We start from the raw sequence: 23,528 nt of genomic DNA, 5'->3' as shown, positions 1-23,528 counted from the left end.
TCCTCTCTTTCTGGTCAGACTGCAGCAGAGGATGCTTCCGCGTGCCTTGCACCAGCTTTCAGCCGGTCAGACCTGCCCTGGGGGGCTCAAAAAGCAAAACGAGTGTTTTCCTCTTGAGGTCAGCAAGCTGAGTCTGCTCAGCGGATCCAGCAAGGATCAGCTCTGCTGCAAGGCAAGGCAAAGCAGACTGCGCTGGGGAGCAGCAGCCCCTGAAACGTGACCTGAAACGTGACCTCCTGCAACACGCAGCTGATTTCAACTCCCCAAAATGTCTTCAGCAGCTGAGTATCAGCGTGTTTTGGATGTCCGTTTTAAACACTCGGGTGATGTTGTGAACAAGAACAGCAGCCCAGCTGCGATTCACCTTTATTTTTACCGCACCTCACTCTGGTGGTTCTGTTTCCACGTATGACACGATCCCCCCCACACACCGGAAGTACCGACCCGGAAGTCATTTAGAGGTCAGAGCGGGCAACATGGCGGCGCCCAGGCGGTGAGAGGAGAGGGCGGCGGGAGCAGCGCGCGGTCATGAGTGCTGCCCGCTGCTGCAGCCCGCCCCAGGCGCTGGCAGGTACCTCGGGGAGGGCAGAGCTGGGGCCGGTGATGTGGTGGCTCGGGGGCAGTTGGTCGGTGTGTGCTCCCCGGCTGTCCCGGCTCCTGTGAGGTGTCTCAGTGCGGAGCGGCCGGGGCTGATTCTGCCTTTCGGGGTCGTGTCACTGCGTAGCGTTCCTGTGTGAGCCCGTTCTCATCTCTGTGAAGTTGAACGCAGGCTACTAACGTACAGGGCACAGGTCTCGTTGTCAGCGTCCTGCCTTGTGCCTGCTGCTTTCTTTGAACGCTGTTCGTATTTGAGATGGTTGTGGAGTGCAGGAGGAGGAAGACAAGTTTAGCAGTGCGTGTCGGGGTGGGGTGGGTAAACTTGAAAGTAAAGCCCCATGCCCTGTGCTTTTAGCTCACCTGTTGGGACTCCTCACATATGTCTCTCCTGTCCCAGTGGCCTGGTTCCCATTTCTTGTGGTGCAGTGTCCTGTCGAGTGACATGCTGCAAGCTGAGTTAGAGGTAAGAGGAGAAACTGAAACCTAATGTTCTCTTCATTTCTTTCAGTAGGGATATTTGTCTGGCACTTGAAGAAAGCAGGAATCCGGCAAGTCCCATGCCAGTTTGTGCACCTGTGCCGAGCGCCTAGTGACAGACTGACTACATTTCAGTACTTTAACTTTCTCAGACGAATGGTAAGTCATGGAATGTATTTATCCCATATTTCTTATTCTTTAAGTATCATAGGATCATAGAATGGGCTTGGGTCAGAAGGAACCTCAAGGATCATCAATCTCAACACCGCCTGCTACAGGCAGGGCCACCAACCTCCACATTTTATACTAGACCAGGCTGCCCAGCTCCCCATCCAACCTGGCCTTGAACGCCTCCAAGGATACAGCATCCGCAGCCTCTCTGGGCAGCTGTTCCAGCTCCTCACCACTCTCATAGGAAAGGACTTCCCCCTGACATCCAACCTAAATCTTCCCTCCTTCAACTTCAAACCATTTCCCTTTGTCCTGCTGTTATCTACCCTTGTAAAGAGTTGACTCCCCTCCTGTCTGTAGGCTCCCTTTAGGTACTGAAGGCTGCAATGAGGTCACCCCGCAGCCTTCTCTTCTCCATGCTGAACAAGCCCAGCTCCCTCAGCCTGTCCTCGTAGGGGAGGTGCTCCAACCCTATGATCATCTTTGTGGCTCTCCTTTGGACCCTCTCCAACAGCTATCTGTCTTTCCTGTACTGGGGGCCCCAAGACCTGGACACAGTACTGCAGATGGGGCCTCACAAGGGCTGAGCAGAGAAATTGAATTAACTTGTTATTTGTTAAAATTCTGTTAAGACAATCATTCATTTCTTATAAAGATGTAGAAAGCTGAGTACTTATTTTGGGGGGCTGGAGTTATAACAAACCTACGTGTACTTCTTTGCATATACCTGAATTAATCATTCATAAATCTCTGATGGTTTTAAAAATGCATTAAGAAAAATTTGCTGTTGAAAGCAGAAGGAAAAAGGGAGTTTGTTTAGAAGCAGTTCTTCGAGGTTAAGTAAGTGTCATTGAGATAGTTGTGAAATGGAAAGATGCCTTTTTTGTATGTTGTCCAACCTAAGGAACTTTTTTTTGTCCACAAAATAGGTGTGAAATTCAGGCTAACTCAGTCATGTCATCATAGGAAGTAATTATCATCAGGAAGAATAATGTAGCAGTAATATCGGTGATGATAACAACGTGAAGTTGACAAAAATATCTTAATTAATCCTGTTAAAATGTATCATTCTGTCTAGTATGTAACGCAGTACAACAAAGACCTCAGCCAGCGAGCGAAACCGAAGTCAGATTCAGTTGTGTCTCCATTCCGTGAGAGTCAACTGGATCAAGAAAGAAAGGTCATACACCAGATTACGCCCGTTTCACCTGTTCATCAACCTTTGTCTGAGTTGAGAGAAATTAAGGCAGCTGCAGAAATTGGAGACCCAGCCAGGCCACTAACAGCAGAATCCAAAGAAGAAAGGCAATGGAGAGAAATGAAGCTACGGCTGGATGATCTGCCAGGAATTCTGGCACGTTTGTCCAAAATTAAGCTAACAGGTACTACTGGTTATTTTTTCACTTCTGTCCATCCTCTTCGGTGTTTGGAGTTCTCTACCATGTTAATGGCACTGTGTATGTTTTTCTGTGGTAATTTCCACTTGGATGACACAAAGTACCTGAATCCCATCAAATGTGTGCAGGGAAAAATAATTTAGAGCAAGTATTTCTTTGCCCATTCAATTTATTTACATTGAGGAGGAGCTTGCATTATATCATCAGCTAGCTTTTTGGGATCGTAGGTGAATGTTGTTTAAAAAAAAAAAAAAAAAAGAGGTAATACTGGATTAGGAAGTGATTCTATAAGCACTGCATTAAGATGAGGCTTCTGGAACAGGCTGCCCAGGGAGGTGGTGGAGTCTCCTGCTCTGGAGATGTTCAAGACCTGCCTGGATGCCGACCTGTGCTGCCTGGTGTAGGGAACCTGCTTTGGCAGGGGGTTGGACTCGATGAACTCTGGAGGTCCCTTCCAACCCCTACAATTCTGTGATTCTGTGATTCTTTTCTTAAGTTTACCATCCTTCTGTTCTTTTTACTTACCTTCTGTTTTAGTACAGCTAAATATTTATGGCATCATGTCATATTAACAGTATGAAGAAAAGACAATCTGAATGATTCCATAGTTTACAAAGGAAAAACTTTGGGTGTGATCAAGTATGTTTTCTGAAATAATGCAAAACTTACCTGTGTAGTCCATAATGGAATTGTACCTTCAAAGCAGCAGTTTTAGCAATTGCCTTGTAGCCTAGCTACGTCTATTTATTCCAATAGCAATGCACAATAGCTATAAATGATTTCTTTGCAAAGTGCCAGTGTTATATGTAGGGGAAGGTAATGATCTGACCGAAGCCTTACATTTTGTCTCTATCAGGGCCAAGTACAGAAATATTCTTAAGTCCCTACTGTGGTGCTGTTTCCAGAGAATGAAATAGATTCTTGATAATAAAGCTGTTATTCTTTGCCGTAAGGTTTGTTGTAACAAAAATCCTGAATTCAGTTTACTTTCTGAACGTTTTTGTTCTGCTGTGTTTTCACTCTTTGTTTCCCATGGTGAAATTGTACTGATCACACACAGTGTACAATGGCTATTTAAATTTATCTCTGCTGAGGAAGCCTTCTAGTTCTCAGTGTTGGTGAGACATCTCACCTTTTGGACTTCACTAAACTTTATTAATAGCCTTGGTGATTTCAGATTTAGGTATACAAAACTCCTGCTGACACATTCATCAATTCTCAGGATTATCGTACTTCAGGTTTTGCAACAGCTTTGTGATGTGCAGTCAAAATTATTGCCTCTTCTTTCTGCATGTCTAAGTGGAAATCCTAAGTCACAGCTTGAAGCAGTGATTGAGCACCTGGGGGGAAGGCAGGGCCAACCCAAAGGAGCTCAGGTGTGTGCAGTGCAGCTGAGTGACTGGAAGGGGTGGAACCAGGATGCAGCCCTTCCCAGACCTCATTTAATGGTTAACAATGCAGGCAAGGGGGTCTTGTTGGAGATCTCTCTGTACCCGAGGCCTTCCAAGGGTAAGCAGCTTCTTTCCTTTATTTCTGTGCCCACAGCTGCTGCATTTGAGCAAGTCCCCACTTGCTGCAGCCTAGGGCCTTGCTGTTTTGCTGTTATTGCTGTACTTTCCATCGTGTTACAGTATGATACTGGTCTGTCTTCTCCCTACTGTGCTGTTAAATTTTTAGCAGTGTTTTGTTTTTGTAGTGCTTACCACTGATAATACATAAGTGCTTCATGAACAATTAGCTCTTGGCATCTTTTCAACGTGGTGATTCTGTTCAAGTGACTGTTTTATGTGAACTTGAAGCCTGTGCTAGTTATTGAAGTAGGATTAAATTAAATAAAAAAAAAAAAAATTGATCCTCAATAATCCAGAATAAAAAGGTAGAATTCTGTGATAGAGCATTTGATTTATATGGGGACTGAGGAGGAGATGAAAAATCAGCTCTTGTTTTAAATGCTTAAAACATACATTCTTAAACTTGCTGCTATTCCTTAGGGGGAAGCTCTTTGTCACAGGGGTGCTTCTCAGAGCTGGAGTTTCGACAACTGCCCTTAGGTGAAAGAATATCTTTTTTCTGGACTCTCTTTATATAACCTCTCTGTTGCTACCAAACTTTAGTACAGATTCTAGTAGTTCTTGTTTAAATGCTGAAGACAACGTTGAAGGAAACAGAATGCTGTTCTGTTTTAAAGTGTGGTGTTACTGGAAAGCTGGGGAAGCTGAAGGTTACAGAATTTTATTTGGTGAAAATCTGGTGTCTACAGATGTGTGAGGGAGCCGAGGGGATGAGCTTTGCAGCTGTGAAGAAGGTATAAAGATAGAAGAAAAAGTTAATCCCTCTTTATGCTGTGGTCTTTGTGTATTTGCAGGGAGACTTCATAGAAATTGGGGAGCTTGAAATGAATTTGGATGAAGAGGGGTTTGTAGGAGAAGAGTTCTGTTGGTCCTTTGGGTTGTAGGATAGCGTGGGAGGCAAGAAGGAACAATATTGGGTGTAACGTGTGAAGCTAGAAATGGTTTTAGTTCTTTATCTGAGTTGTGTTATCATGTGGGCAGATCCATGTTCCGTGCAGAGTCTGGTGGCAGCGGTCTTTGGTTTATTTATTCCTTTTATTAAAGAAGAAAATAGATCCTCTGAGGTCACTTTTATTTTTGCAAATGGCACACAACCCTTCCCTTCACCGTGGAGTTCTGATAGATCTCATATCCCGTGTGTTGTTTTTGGCGGGCTCTTTATTTATACTCTTTAGAGTATAAAATAACAAAAAAGCAAACTGCATCATGCTGAAATGGGACTTCCTTGTGCCCCCATCTTTTCCCGCTGCTGAAGTAAAGAGCGTGTTTGTTTGTGTTCTGAACTGTAATTCACCTTTGAAAGGAAATGAGCTTAGTTATTACCATACCCTCCTGCCTCATGTAAACTATAGTTCATAGGATTCTGCCATTAGGAACTGCCTTCCCAACAGAGAAAGATTTTTTTGTTTGTATTCCTTTGCCGTAAGAAATGATTAGGGGGCTTTTAATTACTTGTTGTGTAATCTACCTTCTTGGGTTTGGTTTCCATCCTCTCCCATCCCTGCATTCTCTGCTGGCTGAACAGCTGTCTCTTACCATCCTGGCACTTGAGAATTGAATGCATCTGCCTGATAAGTGTTCAGAATTATAAATGTAATTGTTTTCAGCTTTATCACAAAGTTCACGCGGAGCTGAGAAAAGTAGAAAGAAATGTGGCACTGCAGTAATTCTAATCATTCGTAATGTGAACATGTTAAGAATTTCAGGCTCTCTCATCCCCTTAAACTTCGTGTAGTGTTTTCCCCTGTGGTTGCAGATGAAAGCTGAAGTGGGCTGTGCAGGGAAGCTAAACTTCAATTTTTGAATGTGGGGGAAGTGTGACGAAGGCACAGAGCATGGAGTGCCCTCCTTAGTGAGCTGTGCCTTGCTAACCTCGTTGTTGCTCCTGCACTAAGGGCTGCCTTGCACTTTGCTCTCCTGGTGATGATGAGTGGTTGGCATTACAGCATGTTGTGTAGTGCAGCTCTGAGGAGAGGGTGTGTATCATCAGACAGTTGTAAATGAAATTGCTGGTTTCTGAACAGCTGTGGTGTTTTTATCTACATCGCAAGCTCGTTGTGGGGTTGTGTCTTTAGCTTCTCTTGGGCTGTGCCTGGGATTGTTGAGTCCTGGCTCTTGCTTCTCCTGTGGCTACTGTGATACCAACCTGCAGTTCTTGGTAAATACATCCTAATACTCCTATGTTTCAGTTGTTCAATTACCTTTATCCCGTATTTTAATATACAGTGAACATTTCACCTCCTAAAACACATACATTTGCATCTAGTGGCTGTTACACACATTTATGGATTAACTGCTTGCTTTTTACCCAGAGTCCTTCCTCCTAAAGTTTTCAGATTTTATAATATCGCATTGCAAAGCTCTTCTATTTCCTAACTCTTCAATGCCATTTTAGAAACTTGGTAGTTTTTTCCCCAAAATATACGTTAACAGTCAATCTGTTAACATATGATGAACATTTCTGTTCTGATTACAGAAGCCTTTCATATCTCACTGGCTGGCTTCTGGGCTGGGTTGCTTGCTTTGGTTCTGTGTGCCCAGCATCCGTGAGTACAGAGGCCTCCGAATGACTTCAGGAGGCCACTTAAGCTAGTTTTTCCCAGGGCAGGACCATCTTCAGGTGTATCGTTCCTGACTTCATGTTGTTCTGTTCTAAAAACCACCCAGGGGTGGATCATAACCAGCTTTGCCCCTGTCCTTTCTGCTGAAAAGCTTCTTGATGGATCTAACAGAAGCCCTCTTTTGCTTCCATTTAAGTACGTTACTATTTCTGCAAACACCAAGGAATCTAGAGACTCTCTAAAGTTTGTTTTGCTGCGTTGCTCTGACTGAGGATGTGAGATGTTTGGTTGTCTCAGAGAGTTCAACCCACGATCCTATTCATGTTACGTAAGAATGATGATCTATACCTCAGGAGAGAGTTCAAAAAGGCAAGCCTTGGGGTGCTCATACCTTGGTAATTCTGGAGTCATTTGTCATCTTTAATAGAGTCGTTCCAGGGTTTACCTCAGATCAGAATGGAACCTGTTGTGCTTTGTCCTTGCCTGGGTGCTGTGTGTGCTATGGGCTGACTCCAGGGCTGGTGGAATCAGTGCTCCGAGGAAGCCCACGGATTTGTTTGGTGTTTGTTTTTAAGGCAGAGATTTATGGGTTGTTCTGCTGCTATCTAATCATTGGTAGCTCCTTCCTCAGGAAGGAAGATCTGGATGTTCCCAAATCGGGGGCCAGAATTCCTGGTGAAAAGAGAGTTGGAAGAATCTGTGCTCTTGTTCTCAATTCTTTGTTACATCCGTTTTTAAGAGAACAATCCTATTTTATTTACTAGGAAACAACCAGAGCTTATTAGATGCATTGCTTGTGTATGGATCTGTCTGTATAGTAGTAGTGATCCTCCTGCACAGACACACTGAAGTGGAAATGAGGAATGGGGATGTGTGCTCCTGCCTGGCGCTGTGCTCATTGACACCCTGCTTCATCCCTGCATCCGTCACCTATCTGCAGAATGAAGATGATGGTTATCCAGCTTTGCATAATGATTCTGAGCGTTGCTGAGCTGCCAAGTGCTGGAGCATTGATGACTAAATAAGGTGTCTGTGTGTGCATGGGCTGAAAGTCTGCTTGCAGCTGCCCTAGCAAAAAAAAAAAAAAAATCATCCATTTGCTTTAGTAGAGTTCCAGAATGTTTCTGCTTCAACTGAGAGCAAAATTCTTTAAATTGTGGCTTTAATACAGCCAGAAACATTGAGAAAGATATGTCAGTGTTCCTTGTATTGACTGTTAGAAGTCTATTTTTGGTCCTAAATGTATCTTACAGTCCTGTCACAGTAGTTCTTATTCTCTGGTTATTAAAGCAGTAACTATTATCCTATCAAAGAAACAAAGCTTGATAGTGATATTTTACTGGCAGTTACTACCAAGAAAACTAAAGAAAGAAAAATAAACTATTATTGCAGTTTTTCCATGCATTTTAAAGTTGCTCAACTGTGAGAGCTGATTGCTGTTTGCCTTGTGGTATTGCACCTGAGATGATTTGTTTCAAATGAGTGTCCCACATTTGTTTGCCTCAAGAGTTGGGCTGTCTGTAGTGTGTGGGTTATGGTCTGCAGCAAAACGTAGATGGGCCTCCTTCTGCCTTTAGCTTCCCTGAAAGCAGTGTGTGACACTTGAGGAATTCCACCAGCTCTTGGAGAGGTGCTCCCTTACAGGTTATGCTCCCTTATAGGAGTCCCTAAACTCTTGTGATAGAACAAGGGAACTGTGTCTTAAAATAGAAATCCTTTTGCTTTTGTTCTTCCATGTATGCTGGTGTGTCATCAGTGCAGGGACAGAAGGGAAATCTAAAGCTGAATTGGTTTGCTTTGGTTTTCTTACCCATTTATTTTGGCTTGGCTACTTTTTAATAGGAGGTAAACAAAATACAGTGCGGTGATTTGTGTGCTATAAATACAGAGTTATAAAGGCAGATTACACTACAATGAAACTGAAAAGGAATGCAAGGAATACAGTGCACTGTAGACCTTTTGAATGTGTTATTGCTGGAAACACCATTATTCACTTTTTTTTTGCACCAGTGCATTAGCATTTTTGTTTTCATTTAAATTGAAGTTGTAGACAAACGTGCCTTGTTAATTGCTGGTGAAGATGTTTAAAAGATGCAAAGTTAGGTTTAGGTTGAGATCATAAGTTTAAATCCTGGCTTCTTTTTGAAGATAATGCCAGCTCTCATCAACAAATCTTGAAAGGATCGATTTCAGCTATTCTATAATAAGGTGAAGTTAATTTGGTCCCTAAAGCACTAAACTAACAGAGATTAAAAAACAAACAGTCAATGACCTCATTCCCTTGATGTGATCTCAGTTAAATATACTTTTCCTCCACCAAGAAAGTAGAAGAGTAAATTATTGCTTCTACAGTAAAGGAAAATAAACTTCTCCATGCAAAGGGACGTTTTCTTATTTGCTCTCAGTGTGTTGCATTCAAACTGCAGGGTGATGAGGCAAGCAGCAAGTCTTGTGTGCAGAGCACAGCCCTGGCCAGCCAAAGTACCTGTGTGAAGATGTGCTGCATCCTCTTTGTAACAGGATCCTGATAAGTTGCACTGAAATGACGGGCTGAAATTAATCTGGAGAAATCAATTGGGACTTTAATTAGCACTGTAGCTGTGCTGTGTGAGGATCTCTGTGAGGTCAGTGTATGGAAATGTTACGCTGACTGTTTGCCAATCTGCTCCACCTTTCCTCTTCAGTAAATGAGTTGGTGTTGTCCCATAATAAATTGGTGTAAAGTGCTCTGTAAGATAAGTTTTAATTAAATTCTTGTCTAGAAGTGGAAGGGTGATTTATTATGCCAAAAGATGAATGCAATCACTCTTAGCAATACAAATGCCACTGTTTTACTCTTCTCTTTTGGGTGTATTTTTTTAAAATCGGTTGTAAACCAATGAATTTAATATTTTCTTGTATTCTCTGCTATGAAGGATGGGAGTTTAGAAGCTGTGAAAGCAGGATGCTGTGCCTCTGACTCCTGAAGAATTGGGGTGCAGCACTCAGAAACAACAGTCCTGTATGTCTGTTAGCCTGCCTGGGGATTACAGGCTCTTCTGTGATTTCACAGCTGCTCAGAGGGATGAGGCTTTATCACAGGTTCGTGGTGGCTTAGGAGCAGCTGAAAGGAGCAGAGGGGAGAGCCAGGTGTGGGGAGGCAAAGCCATGGGCTTTGCTTCTTGTAAGCCTTGCACTTGCAGACAGCTTGTGTAACAGCCCTCCTGTGAGTCCGTCACGAGGCTAAGTCGTGTTTATGCCAATATTAGATACATTATTATCATAATATTCGACTGCTGATGGATTTTAATAGTTGGAGGAAAGTTTTGATGAGCAGCAAGTCATCTTCAGTGTCGCTTTATGATTAAATCCTAATATTCTTATGTAGGCACAGTTCTGGGAAGCAGTGCTTTGCATGTACATCCTTGCTGACAGATCCCTGCCGTGTCATTTACGTTTTCATCTCAAGTAACACTACTCAGCAGTAATCCCAGCATTTTCAGTCAGCAAAGGTTATTTATTTGTCACTTAACTATGGATAAATAGGAGGCTTTGTAAGAATTGGGAAGATGAGAACATTTGGATTCCTTAATGCATACCTTTAATTTGAGGACTGGAACATAGTTACACGCAAAATGTTTTTTAACTGCTTTGTTTAATAACTGTATTAATTTTTGATTGTAAGTTTTGAGGTCATAAGCAAGGAATTCAGTAAGTGCTGGCTTCTATAGTACAAGAAGTTTTTCATTCTGTAGCATTTCTTGCCAAATGCAAGTTTTGTATGACCTATTATTTAGGTGATTGCAGTATTAGGACTGAAACCTGGGTAACTTTAAAGATGTGATTTGCAGTTATGCTGAAGTTATAATTTTGGATGACAAAACTGATCTGGATTTCTGTTAATCCACTGGAATTTGGACTTCTTTAAGTGTTGCTAACTGTGTGGTGATGTGGTTGTACCTTGTGCCTGAGGTGGGCATGTCCCATGGAAACAGCAGAGCAAATGCTCCTGCAGCGATGTTACTGAGTGCACCAGGTGTTGTTTACATATCCCTGTACACTTTTTGGTTTTGTGCTCTGCTTAAATCACTTCTATAATTTGGTATAAAATGCATCTCAGCTTGCAGTTTTCCTTACTGTTAGATTTTGCAATGGTACGTGGGCTACTGGGAAGAAACCTGCCTCGTGTGTTATATGAGGCAATGCAATCCTATATCAATCCATACAACAAAAAGAACAGTGGTTTTATTCTCACTTCTAATTATATGCTGATGGGTCTGGGTTTCTCATGTCATTGCTGACTGTTCTCCCTCCCATCTTTGCCTTAGCTAAGCAGGACTGGTGTTAACAGTGCTTTGTTCTTGGAGCTACTTCGATCCAAAAACAAGCAAAAAGTGAATCTGCGCTGGGATTCTTTCAGGACATAAACACCTTAACACTAGTGGTGTGCATAAAGGAGATGGTTTCTTGTTGGTGCCCTGAACCATGCTCTTGCTTGTGTTGCAGCTCTGGTGGTAAGCACGACGTCTGCTGGCTTTGCCATGGCCCCTGTCCCGTTTGACCTGCCTTGTTTCCTGCTCGCCTCTCTGGGAACTGGCCTGGCTTCCTGTGCTGCCAACTCCATCAATCAGGTCAGTGCCTCGGCCCCTCTGTGAGCTGCTGTGTCCCAGCTTTGGGAGTGCTGCCTGGTGGGAGTGAATGGCAGGGTGTGCTGTGCCTTCAGCTGCAGCCCCAGCCCTGGGCTGTTAAAACTGACACCACGAAAGGGCGACGTGTCTGTGAATTCAAGTGGAGTTGCTAGGCACGGTGTGTTTATTCAGAATTGAGTTGATGAGGTTTTAAGCCTCCCAATAACAATGTTTATCTTGATAATACCGTGCATGAATCACTGCAAATGACACAGGAAGAATGGTGTAATTGGAGTATCGGAATAGCCAGCAGGGCTCCAGACTGATGGGCTTGGATGCTGCATTGCATGACCTTGTGGGATCTGTCTGAAGGAAGGCTCGGAGCTGCTTGTTCATTGAGTGAGATGTTGGTGGGGTTTGTGCCTGTGTTCAGAAAATTGAATTATAGCTTGGAATCTGGGTGTCTCCTGTGCATCTCTAAAACACATTGAAAGTCTCAGCCTTGCATAGCTGTGTTATGCTGCAGGTGTTGTAGCTGTCACTGCTTGGCTTCCTTTCATGTGTGGCATCTCTCAGCTCTTCTGCAGCCCAGCTGGGAAGCAGAGTTGCTGTTATGCTCCTCCGAAGCCCCAGAGGAAAGCTGAACTAGTGAACTAGTGCAGAGTGGAGTTACATTTCTTTTGCAGGCCATATTTGTCAGTGACACCTTTGCTAGCACTTTGTGGGTTCTGCAGTCACGTGGGGGCTTGAGTGCTGGACTCCTGTGCTGGAGCAGAGTGTGGAGCCTTTGCTATGAGCTGCCTTCTGCAGATGCCCCTCATGGGTTAGCCTCATTGATGCTTAAACCTCATAACATTTCAGGTGAAGGCACCTGTGTGCTCTTTAGGGTTGCTCTTGTAATACACCTGTTGTTCTGACTCAGATAAGCACAGGTGGTGCTGCTTGTCAGAGTTTAGAATTAGGGAGGGCCACCAGCCTTGTGTCTGTTCATTCTGCAAAATAGGAGAGGTGCTGCATTTTTGTACTGCCCTGGAAATATTTAGATGAAAACACCTAAGTACCCTTGAAAAATGATTTTAAGACTGTTGCACTGTGCTTTATGAAGGATGCATTCGTTCATGTTTCATACAGGGTGGTCTGGACAGAAAAGCTGTTGTACGGTGAAGTGCTTTGGTATAATTTCAGAGATACCTTTTCTCCCTTTCTGCAGGTTTTTTAATGTTTAAAGATTTGTTTTGGGCCTGTCAATCTTTTGAAATATTTACTGTCATATTCACTATCATATTTACATTCCCTTTTGACCTGGATACTGCTGGACTCAAAAGGGAATCATTTATTGTTCAGACGCTCTTGTGTAATGTGTCATTCTTGAGATTCAGATGCATCTTCCTACAGACAATATTCATGCACAGAAAATTAGTGTTCTTTCTCTTTGGCTTCCATATATTGCCTGATGTTGTTTCGCCTTTTTAACCTCTTGCTTTTCAAACTCTTGACATTATTTGTATCAGGAAGCCCATTCTGTAATATGGAGTTTGGGATGGGAAAGGAAAGGTGGAAGTGTGATAGTTTTGTGGCTGGGTCCATAATTTGCTACTTACTCAGTGCCATCTCATTGTGAGGTCAACTGTGTGCTCTATGCAGGGAGGCTTATTGCAACCTCTCGAAGTGTAAAACTTTTGCACAATTGGGGCTGAGTGTTTTAAATTTGCACCCTTGCCTTTTTCAGTCTTGGCTCTTTAGGCAGGCCTTGAAGGCAGCTACTCTTACTAAGGAAAACAAAGCAGAGTTGGTAACAAAGCAAAAGAAAGCAGCTGTGGTTTATGACCTTGTCTATCAATAGATCCTTTCAGTCGATGATTTTCCCTTTCCTGACGTTGCTATTGGTGCTGTTTGTGTCTGAATGGGCCGGGAATTTAATTTTCAGTAAATACTGTAAGCTGGGGTATGTGTCTTGACCTCTGGGAAGGAGCACGTTTGACTTGGAACTTCCTTTTATTGCTACTTTGCTCTGTCCATTGCTCCCAGCTCACATCCCCTTCCCTGGCAGCTCATGACTCATGTTTCCCTCGCCGCTCCTCGCTGTCCCTCAAGGCCCTCTTTATATGATAACCGTCTTTCCGCTTCCCTCACTGCTATAAATCTGTGCATCTTTAAGGGCAACTCGTCTTTCCCACCCCTCATTTCCCTGATAAATCTGCATTCACAATTTACAGTCCCCAAATATGCCGTGGGAAGGCAGCGCGTTGATTATGTCAGATTCCTGCCCGTGATTTAGGACAGGATGTGAAGAACTTGATCCTGTGGAAATGCAATAGAGATTCCATCGTACTCGTGGATGCGCAGTTCCAAACTTAGGAACGTTCCAGTTCTGGGCTTTGTTTTGCTTTTTGCTTTCTCTCCACCACATCGGTGCGGTGTGATGGGAGCTGGGGCTGCCCTGCAGGCTGAGCTGGAGTTGGATGCATGGGGACTGCTGGGGGGGAAGTGGGGCTGCACAGAGAGCAAGAAGTCATGGTTTGTGGGTGTTTTTTTTTTTTTTTAAAGGAAATACTCTAAAATAATCTTTTAATTATCACTTCCCTCTTGATTTGGGGTTGGTGTGTGCCATTCCTTAAAAGCTTTTCTTGTCTAACCACAAAAGCTGGAATGCAGCTCCTTAACCCGCCTTCACTGTCCTAATAAGAAGTGGTGGGAGTTGGTGGCACTGTAACAATGGAGAATAATAGAAGTCTGGTTGGGGTAGTTATCAACCAAAGACATGCGTTTACGTACAAGTTCCTTTCACAACCCATTACTTCTGGCTGTAGTTTCTGATGCAAGCAGAGGTAATGTGTTTTTATGACACTTGTGTGACAGTGGATAATTATTTTAGAAATTTAGTTTTATTTTACAAACGATAGGGAAAGAATTATTTCAAATTATCCTGGAAAATACAGATAAGAAGTACTTGATCTTGGGCTTGCGTTAGCAAAAGCACGGTGTGTGTTCTGCATGGAAGTCACTCCACAGCTTTGTTTACAAAACTCCAAGAGGAGCACCCTGCAGTAAGTTGTATTGGACAGTGGGTGAAACGGGCTTGCAGAAGCTGCGATGCATTCTGGTGGTCTGGGTACATATCAGAGGATCCTTTGGTTATCCTGGAGTCAGTGTTGGGTCTTGAGCACGGAGCTGATGTGGGAGTTGATTCCTGCTGGAGGTGCTGAGGGAAAGATGGTGTTTTGTTTCTCTTGTCCTCTCCCAGCAGTTCTGCCTCTGCCTCACTTCTCTCCATCACAATACTTCAGAGCTGTACGTCTCACCTCATCTAGCATTTTCGTGGCATGCTAATCCAGTGGTCCCCAGTTTTCTTCCGCATCACACAACACTGTGTTATATCCTTCAGCCCTTCGCAGTTGTACTACAACATGTCACCACGTTTCAGTCCCACCTGCTCAAACTGCTTTCCTCCTCTTCCTTTTTTTTTTTTTTTTTTAATGGCAATCTTTCTTTTTTCCAGCCTAGAAGCAACTGGAAATTATTTTGGACAGGTGTTCCCTATTGGTGTTCTTTGTTTTTGAAAGCACTGGTATTTATATAATACAGTGGTTTTAATTTAAGAAATAAAATACTAATTTATTTACCAAGGAATAGCTTGAGACACATTTTCATTCCAACCTTACGGAGTCAGGCAAACGCACTGGAAAATCCCATTATAAGAGACCAGACTTCTTAATTGCAGTTACAGTAAGGAAATGAAATTATGTTTTGGGATTTAATCTAGTAAACGCTGCATGTTAATCATGAGTAAAACAAATGATTCTTCCTAGCTTTTCACTCTTTAAAAAATATCTGCTTTCCTGACTCTTTCAGGTACGCACTGGTATAGATGTAGGAGAGGATATTTCACTTCAACGTTGTTCCACAGAAGTGACAACAAAGAGCAATCAAGACGTTGGTTTTGTGATAGCCTGGTGAACGCTTACCTCATCCTGTGTATTTTTGTGTATTATGCTCCTGCTGTCATTGAAATGGAGTGGGAGAGAAGAATATTAAGTTAGCTGATAATCTGCTGCCGTTTCTTAGCTCTGGGTTGTTCTTTTTTTTGATGATTTTTGAAATCTGACTCAAGTTTCAAGGAGTAGAGCCTTACATTTATATTGTGGAGAAAACATGTCACTTTTGAGACTTCTAAGATACTAGCCTCTGATTTATGGGAAAAGAGATAAAACATGAAGAGATGTTTACAGCACAATACATGGCATTAAAATGTTAAAAGAATCACACGCGCGTTTTATATGTCAAGTACATTCTTCTGTAACTGCAGCATGGTTAAAAAGTGGGAGAGAGCTATAAAGATGAAAGCAGGATGTTTAAAATGGTTTGAATTTAGTAACTGAGAGATAAAATGATGTGGTTGGATTTGACTGATAGCGCCTTGGAAAGGAAGCAGACTGGGGTGGATGTCTGAGCTGAAGCTGGACAGCAAAAAACAAGAACCTGGTTTCTCAGAATGAGAGAACAAATGTGGGGACAGTTCACATCCCTGTCCCTTTGGGGTCTGATCTGATGGCTGCCTTTGGCTTTTGATGTCAGCCTCTCCTGACAGCTGTGATCCCATAGAAGTGCAGCATCAGCGGGTGGGAAGGACGAGTTCAGCGTTAAAAAATGGAGAAACTGTGGATTTGAGTTAGCTGCCAGCTCATGGACCCTGAGTGTCATCTTCTGTATTAACTGCCATGAGCATTTGGGTGCTAAGATGGGCACTAGACCAAAACCAGAGTGGGTTTCTTTCCTGTCTTTAATCCACTTTCTGTCTCTGCACTGACAGAGGGATAATTTTGGTCTTTGATATTTTACTATTCTGTAATGACTTGATAAACCACTGCTCACAGAGCAGCTTAATGAATGCTAGAAAATTAATAAGCCTACTTAAATAAACAATTACTGCCGTCTCTTCCAAAGAAAGTTAGCCAGAGTGGATATAGTATATTTTTGTTGTAAAATCACGTGGTGCTGGTTAAGGCACTTCCACTCCTGCTGAAAATGCTCTTTATTTTTGTTATACTTCATAGTCATTTTGTACATTTCTCAAGTTCTGTGAGGGAGTATGGAGGGGGTTCTGCTGGGGGATCCATAATGGATGCATTCAGGTTTGTGCAGTGCTGGCTCCAGGCTGCCATGCTGGAGCAGATCACCTCCAGAGGTTCCTTCCCACCTCAGCCATCCTGGCATTTTGTTGTACAAATACAGCAATGCTCCGAAATCCTGCTCCACTGCATGTAGGTGATGCCATGGATAGCTGTAGTTATGGTCTGAAGCCAACACTGTTACAATTGTTCTTACACAAACAGGTCAATCAGAGTACTTGGAGTCAAGGGAGAAACCAGGCAAATTGATCTGTGTCCAGTGAGCAGTTTTTAACCTGGTGGCCAAGGAGGAATGTAATCCATCAGAGTCATAATAATGCTCTTGTAGTCCAGCGTTCAGTCAGCAAACTGATGTTTGTTGTATATCTGCAGTTTTCTGAACTGATACTTAAGGTCCGTAATCTAGATGCAAGGAATAGGAAGAAGTAAGTTTTTTTTTTTATTATTATACTTTGAGTAAAATTTTATGAAAGAATGCATAGCACTGGTTGTCAGGAATCCAACACCTTGTTCTTCTCCCAAGACAGATTGGCTGTGTTAGCTTGCTTGCTCAGTTGAAAATGTAATTCATTTTTAAAGGCAGAAAAACACCCACAAGGAACTGGTTATCCCAACACCTGTGCTGTCGAGAGGAGGAGGGTGGCTGGAGACGTGCTGCCAGCTTCCAGGGTGAAGAGGAGCCTTCTGCTTATCAGCTCCACATTTTGTTTCAGGGCTGTCGAGCACCAACAATTATTTTATGTGCATGAGACACGGTGTCTGAAACAAGTTTCGAGTATTAACTCAACCCTTCTTTCCCCTGTTGCCCCCCAGCCCCATCAAACAGCTTTCATTTGGCACCTGGGAGGTTTGTGTGGTTGGGTCTGGCTGTCCCTGTGAGCGCTGGGCTTTTCCACTTGCATCTTCTTTTGTTTATGTGAGCTTTGTAAATATTCTTGATTCAAAGTTTCTCCATCTGAGGGATGTTTATTGCAAGATTTTTGACTGTGGAAGTAAGAATGTTTCGCATTGGAGTGTAAGACCCCAAGTAAACTCTTTGCTTCCTGTGGCTGTTAGAAGGGATTTGAAGCGATGTGATGTTACTTGTTGTATTCATTTCAGAGCTGTTGTGGTTTCTGAAGAAATCTACAGAGAAATCTCTTAAAAGGACTGAAGCGGCAGAAGAAAGTAAAGCAAGGTTTAAGCTAATCCCTGTGGCAGGGGGGTTGGAACTTGATGATCCTTGAGGTCCCTTCCAACCCAAGCCATTCTATGATTCTGATGAAGAGAAAATGATGGTTAGACACTTGGATTACTGAAGAAAAGAAAAACAGCACAAGGCTGACAATTCCCCAGGGCCCGCTCTCTTTATTTCCCTGTGAAGAAATTGAACAGTAAGGAGAGAGCAGCAGTAGGTTTTTTTTCTGTAGCCTCCAAACCAGGTTTTCTTTGTTGTTGTGCCATCGTGCCTAAACTTTTCCTACCAAACACATGCTTTATTAAATGTCTGAGGGCAGGTAGTGAGAACTTGGATTTATGACAAAACTAGCATTATTAATAAGCTGTCAATCAGGCCCAAGTTAGAGGAGATGACCTTTGGTAGATGCAGATCAACTCTGCTCCACGTTGGTGGTTTTTCCCATTCTTTTCGATGTTTTGTCCACTTTTTTCAAAGCCTTGCAAATTCATTTTGCATCTTCCTCTAGCAGATTATCACAAGGCCATTTCTGAATTAGAGAACTTGTTCCACACAGCATATTTGAAAAATTGGGTAGTTGCACGATCGGTTTAAAGAAATGTAGAAGGTTCCTATAAAGGCTTTCCAGAGCTTTGAGTTTCCAAATCAAAGCGTTCCTTGCCTGGCTATTAGCACCTTTCTCTGCTTGGTGTGTCCTGGATGAGCCCGTTCCCTGGCTCTCCCTGGTTTTAGCCTGAAGTCCATCAGCAGCACCCCTCCCTGTTCATTTGGGATTAACACCTGATGCATCTCTGTCTCCCTCTGAAGTTCCCTTTGTTTTGACTGAGCAGATTGCCTGCAGCAGGCGGCCGGGCCTTTCATCTGCACACCCCCCTCGCCCCCAGCGATCAAAAGATTGTCAGCAGTGGTTATTAAAACCTGGTGTCTGACTCGGGGTGCAGGGCTGGCCGTGCCAGAGGCAGCTGGGATGTAATTTACAGTATATAATAAATACAGGAGAAGTGCAACGCTGGAAGTCTATCTTGCGCTCTAAAGTGAGCTGATATATGCTGCTTTGATATTTTAACTGCTAGACAGCCTTCATTAGCGGTCATTGAGGATCATAACTTATGGCTCTGCCAGATGATTCATAATTGCAACAGTTAGATCGAGTTAGCGTGGAGGAATCCTTGATATCGAGTGGGAATGGCTGTGCTTGTGGAGATGTATTTCATGAGCAGTGGAAATGACGAGCGCTAATGAGAACCAACCTCTGAAGGAACGATAAATTTTAAATGCAGAGATTATCTTTCCAAAGCATAAATTATTTGACCTACAACTGAAACTTGATAAAGGATCTTGGGAAAATGTGATAAATTAATGCATACCATTGTTGGAAGAAATTCTCTCTCCTCATATGCAGATTACGTGAGTGTGGCACATGAAGAGGTTTAGGAAGAAACCTCCGTCTTCCCTGGGCCCCGGCGAGGCGGCACTGAGAGCTGCGCTGAGAGCCACAGAATCCTTTGAGTTGGAAGGGACCCTTAAAGGTCATATGAAAATAAGTAAACCAGCGTCGTTCTTCGCTGCTCTTGCCTCCCTCTGTGTGTTAGTGTAAAGCTTGGGAGCTTAAATGAAAATGTTTCATTGGTGTTCTTCTCCTTGTTCCATTTTATGTATATCAAAAGGGGAAACCATGAGGAGTGGGCACAGTGAAGGGGCTGCACGTGTGAGGAAGCAGCCCTGCTGTTTGCTTTCTGCTCAGCTGAATTTGCCCTTTCCTACGGCAGGCTTTGGTGATGCATGTGGTGCAAGGGTGGATGGAAGGAAAACTCCTGTCCCACCTGATGATGGGTGCACTGGGGGGGTATTTGCAGAAGCCACTTCTGTGCATGAATGAATCCCTGAGGTGTTGTGAGACCATGGTAAGTTTGGTCTCGTTAGCACCGTACCGAAACGCTCTCTGAAAATACTGGAGGTGAGTGAGGTATGGGGAAGGAAAGAATTTGCCAAATGATTAATTGTCAGGAGTACTTCAGTGGTGTGGGGTTCCCTTTAGATCCAATGCCAGCTATCCCCTGGAAACTCTGATTGCAGGCAGAACAAAGGAATTTCAAAGGGCTGAAATGATGGAATGTGGAGAGAGCACTAGACAAAAGGGAAAGCGTGGTACTTAACAAGATTTATCTGGCTTTTTGATCCATAGGGGCAATGCCTTTCTAAGCTGAGAGAGAGAAAAGGGAAAATAACTCGTCAATATATTTTTTTTCATCTGTATTAAATGTTTTTGACGTTTTCCAAATCAATAAAAGTCTCTTTAGTCATGCAACTATAAAGTTCTATAACCTGGTTAGATAATTATTGAAATGTCATCATCTTTTTATGATTTAAATGGTGCATATTTGCCTTGCTTATTGCCTGGAGCCAGGCTGCTGCCAGGCCCAGCAGTGGCTGTGCAGCACTGTGTGTGCATGGGGAGGTATGGCTCACAAGGGTTAGGGCTGATTGTTTCCTGGTTCCCTGAGCCAGCCAACCAGTGCCGTGTCTTTAGGGAGCAGCTCAGTGAAATGCTAACCCAGAGCATTCTGACAGTCCCTTTCCTTTTGAATGATTTTAGGCTTTTCCCTTGAAATTTCTGTGCTTGAGAAATACTATGTAAATAATGGGAAATCAGATTCTGCTTTGTCTTCATACTGTTGCATTTGATTTCTGTCCAGCAGAGCAGAGTAAAAGTCCCTTTTCTTTAATTTTGAGTGACCCCTTCTGCTGCTCGCACCGAGTTTTGCTCTGTGCACATTGCACCATCTGCCCTGTTTAGCCCCTGGCTGGGGGTAGCAGGGCAGGATGCAGGATGTGCTTTGCAGTTGGCACAGGCACTGGTAGGGCTGCAGCGAGCACTCACTGCATCCTCACTTACATGGGCTACAAGGCATTAATTTACCTGATGTGGCTCTTGCTTTTTTTTCCTAAACTGTGATTTTGAAACAAAGTTTTGAACAAACTTGGTTTTGCCTGAGCAGAATTTTTTTTTTCCTATTTTCCAGGCAAGTGGGTGTCCTCAGGAACCATCTCTTTCTCTCTTGTAGGTGAGGATGTTGGCATGCACCTCTTCCAGCAGAGAGTGAAGAAGCAGTTGCTGTGGGTGTTCCCCATGGAAGTGGTTGAGTTTCAGTAGGGGTCTGATGTAAATGTAAGCCTATGTAGGGCATGCTTGGGTGAGTGTCTGCAACCCATGCAGTAACTAGCATCAGAAAGACTGAAGGCTGCATAGCATGAAATGCTTAATGATTTCACCTCTTCTTTCCTTTCACATTAGTTTTTTTGTTGTTGTTCAATTTGTAGAAAGTTTAACTTTCCTGGTAGCTTGGCACAGTTACTGCAGTGACATAATTCTTTTGATTTTTTTTTTTTTTTTTTTTCCTTCAAACTCTATAGGTGGTTTGTTGGAAAAGCACCTCTAGGTTTGTCAGGGTAGCAGGTCTGAGAGCCTGCTGAAGCTCACTCCTTCACAGGGAGGCACCAATAGATGCGTTTGGTTCCATTTCTGAGAACTCCCTGTCACATACAATAGCAGTCATCTGCTCTTGTGTCGCTACTGTGGCATTTCTGTTTCTGAGGGCCCCGTAGCAGCTCTTGCAAGCAGCCTGCAGGTCTAGGTAATGAAACAAACAGATCCTTTGCTTCGTGTCTGTACTTAGCAAGTTCTTGGTGGTAGCACAGAACTTTGTTGTTTTCTCATTGCAGTGGTATCTTTTGAGCCCCCAGCGGTTTTGGAGCTTAAGACAATGATGCATGTCCTACAGAGTTTGCAGTCTGAGTCTTTCCTGCTGCAGAATAGGAACAAGTGTGTGCCTGCCTTTAAGAAAGGAAACCACTGCTCTGAGTCATGAACTTCAGCATTTCAGGGGAGGTTGGAGAGTAAGTTGATTGGCCTGCAGAAATCAAAGAAGGTGGTTGTTGTCATAAGGGTTGTAATCTGGAGCAGAAACAAGCTGAGTGAAGTGTGTTAGAACTCAGGACCCATCCGTCTTTCTTTTGTATGTAGTGGCACTGAACCTCGGAGGGGTGATGGATTTGGCAAAGCTCTTGTTTGTTGGTCAAGCTATTTGCTACTGTCAACCTAGAATCCACTAGAAAGCAGCATGTGCCACATCCTAGAAGAAGAAAGAGATGTTGAGAGTTGATTTAAGCTGATATAAGTTCTTATTCTTAGAATGCTTTGTAATTTTTCCGTGCTCGCAAGTTGGGTTGGAGATTGCTCTAGGCACCAGCAAGGTATGTTACTTGCTTCTTGGAAGCCTGCCTACTCTATTCAAGAAGTTTCCAATATGTCATCTGCCTAATTTATGATGGGAAGAGCTAACGTGGCATGTGCCATACTGATGTTGCCAGCTCCTGGGGCGTCTGTCAGTTATCCTGAAGGATCTTTTCCGCCCACAATTGCTGACGGTTGGATTTTTTCTTTTGAGATTTCTCCTGCTGTAGGTAGGTGCACTTCTGACACGTTCCTTGCATCTCTGCTGCTCTGTGGTGCTTGGGACTCCACTGGGAAAGGACTGTCCCTGTACCAAAGCCATCAGCTGTATCCCCAGTGGGATTATAACACTGGTATGAATAGAAAGCTGTAGTAAAATTCTTTAAAACATTTTTATTTGTAGTGTCGAATAGCCATTTACCACTAAGTGACTTTTTAAGAGGATTCTAAGCGTAAGCTGTTTAATGAAGGAGTAAACCACAGCTCTGGGCAGTAATCCATTTCTTCTGGGTTTTATGACATCTGTATGGAAACTGAAGGGTGAGGTTGGTTTTCAATACCAAAATCGTTAGGTGCATCATTCAGATTAAAAAGCACAAGGCATGTTGAAAGCATCATTAAGCTAAGATGAGAAATAAAATGGGACACGTGCATGGAAATATAAAAGTTGTAGCAGCTTAATAATATAAGCTTTGACTTGAAACCAAACACCCTGGCAGATCTCTGAGGTTTGGTATTCTCAGGTCACTGGGAAGGCTAACTCTGTCTGGATCTGTGTAGATTATGTAAATTTTTGAAGGAAAACAGACTTCTCAAAGATGAAAATCTGTCCCCATAATCTTCCTTTTAAGACTTGTTTCTTATTACAGTCAAGATTTATGCTGATGCTCCTAACGGAGACATGACAATCCGTTTTAACTTCAGAGAGCGTCGTAAAGGTGATGGCATTTGAAAGCAAGTTGAGTAGATTCAGCTTCAAACTCGTTTTTATGTTCTGAAATTAGATGCTTTTTAAAATAATGATCTTTTACAAGGTGCATTAAGACTAAGAATGTCTTGTGTTTATTAAAGGGCAATAAAACCCAAATATTATCTTTGAAGGGCATCCTTTGTAAAAATGTTTGTCTGAGGCAGTCTTAGCAAGTAACTGAAGAAGTTGGGATGAAGTTAAGGTTTTTGTTGTCATTTTTGGTGGCTTTCTCAGCTGCCTGCCTGCTCCCCATCCCCATCTGGGACTGGGGTTTTCTCACCCTGAGGAATCTTTCCCTTAGCTTGTGGGTAAGGAGCAGAGCAATGTCTGGAAGGGACGCACGCAGAGCATCGTCTAGCAGAGTTTCACCTGTAATGTGGGAGCTTGGAGCCATGATCTGTGCATCGGACTCACATTCCTCATCCTTGAGTAAAGTCTGCAGGGTAAGGATTGCTCCTGGTGGAAACCATTCATGCCTCCTCTGTGAGGGAATGGCCAACTTAACTCCCTCCTGACTTGGGTGTTTCTAGAGTTTCTTTTGAAGTGTGGCCAAGAAGTGATGCAGATGTCTAGGAGCAGGGCAGTTTTTGTAGGCAGAGTTAAAATACTTTATTGGGAGTACTGCTGGAGTTAGAGA

At 43.2% G+C, this 23,528-nt stretch overlaps 1 protein-coding gene across 2 annotated transcripts in view; it reads left to right on the top strand.

Moving 5' to 3' along the window:
* The first annotated feature begins 481 nt into the window (after nt 1-481).
* LOC122168261 (protoheme IX farnesyltransferase, mitochondrial) overlaps nt 482-23,528 on the top strand; it is a 94,339-nt gene continuing 71,292 nt past the window's right edge. The window contains exons 1-4 of one of the 2 annotated variants that reach the window (XM_042833450.1): nt 482-571; nt 1,109-1,233; nt 2,324-2,627; nt 11,260-11,384. In XM_042833450.1, the coding sequence (XP_042689384.1) occupies nt 529-571; nt 1,109-1,233; nt 2,324-2,627; nt 11,260-11,384 (597 nt within the window). In that variant the 5' untranslated portion in view covers nt 482-528. Of the gene's footprint in view, nt 572-1,105; nt 1,234-2,323; nt 2,628-11,259; nt 11,385-23,528 lie in introns of both variants that reach the window. The other variant, XM_042833449.1, reaches the window with a different exon arrangement.

This window comes from Centrocercus urophasianus, unplaced genomic scaffold (genome assembly GCF_019232065.1).
Source record: "Centrocercus urophasianus isolate 14NV4802_14NV808 unplaced genomic scaffold, USGS_Curo_1.0 seq_41, whole genome shotgun sequence".
Lineage (NCBI taxonomy): Eukaryota > Metazoa > Chordata > Aves > Galliformes > Phasianidae > Centrocercus > Centrocercus urophasianus.
The sequence above is the reverse complement of the archived record's forward strand: the minus strand, read 5'-3'. Positions and strand labels throughout refer to the sequence as shown.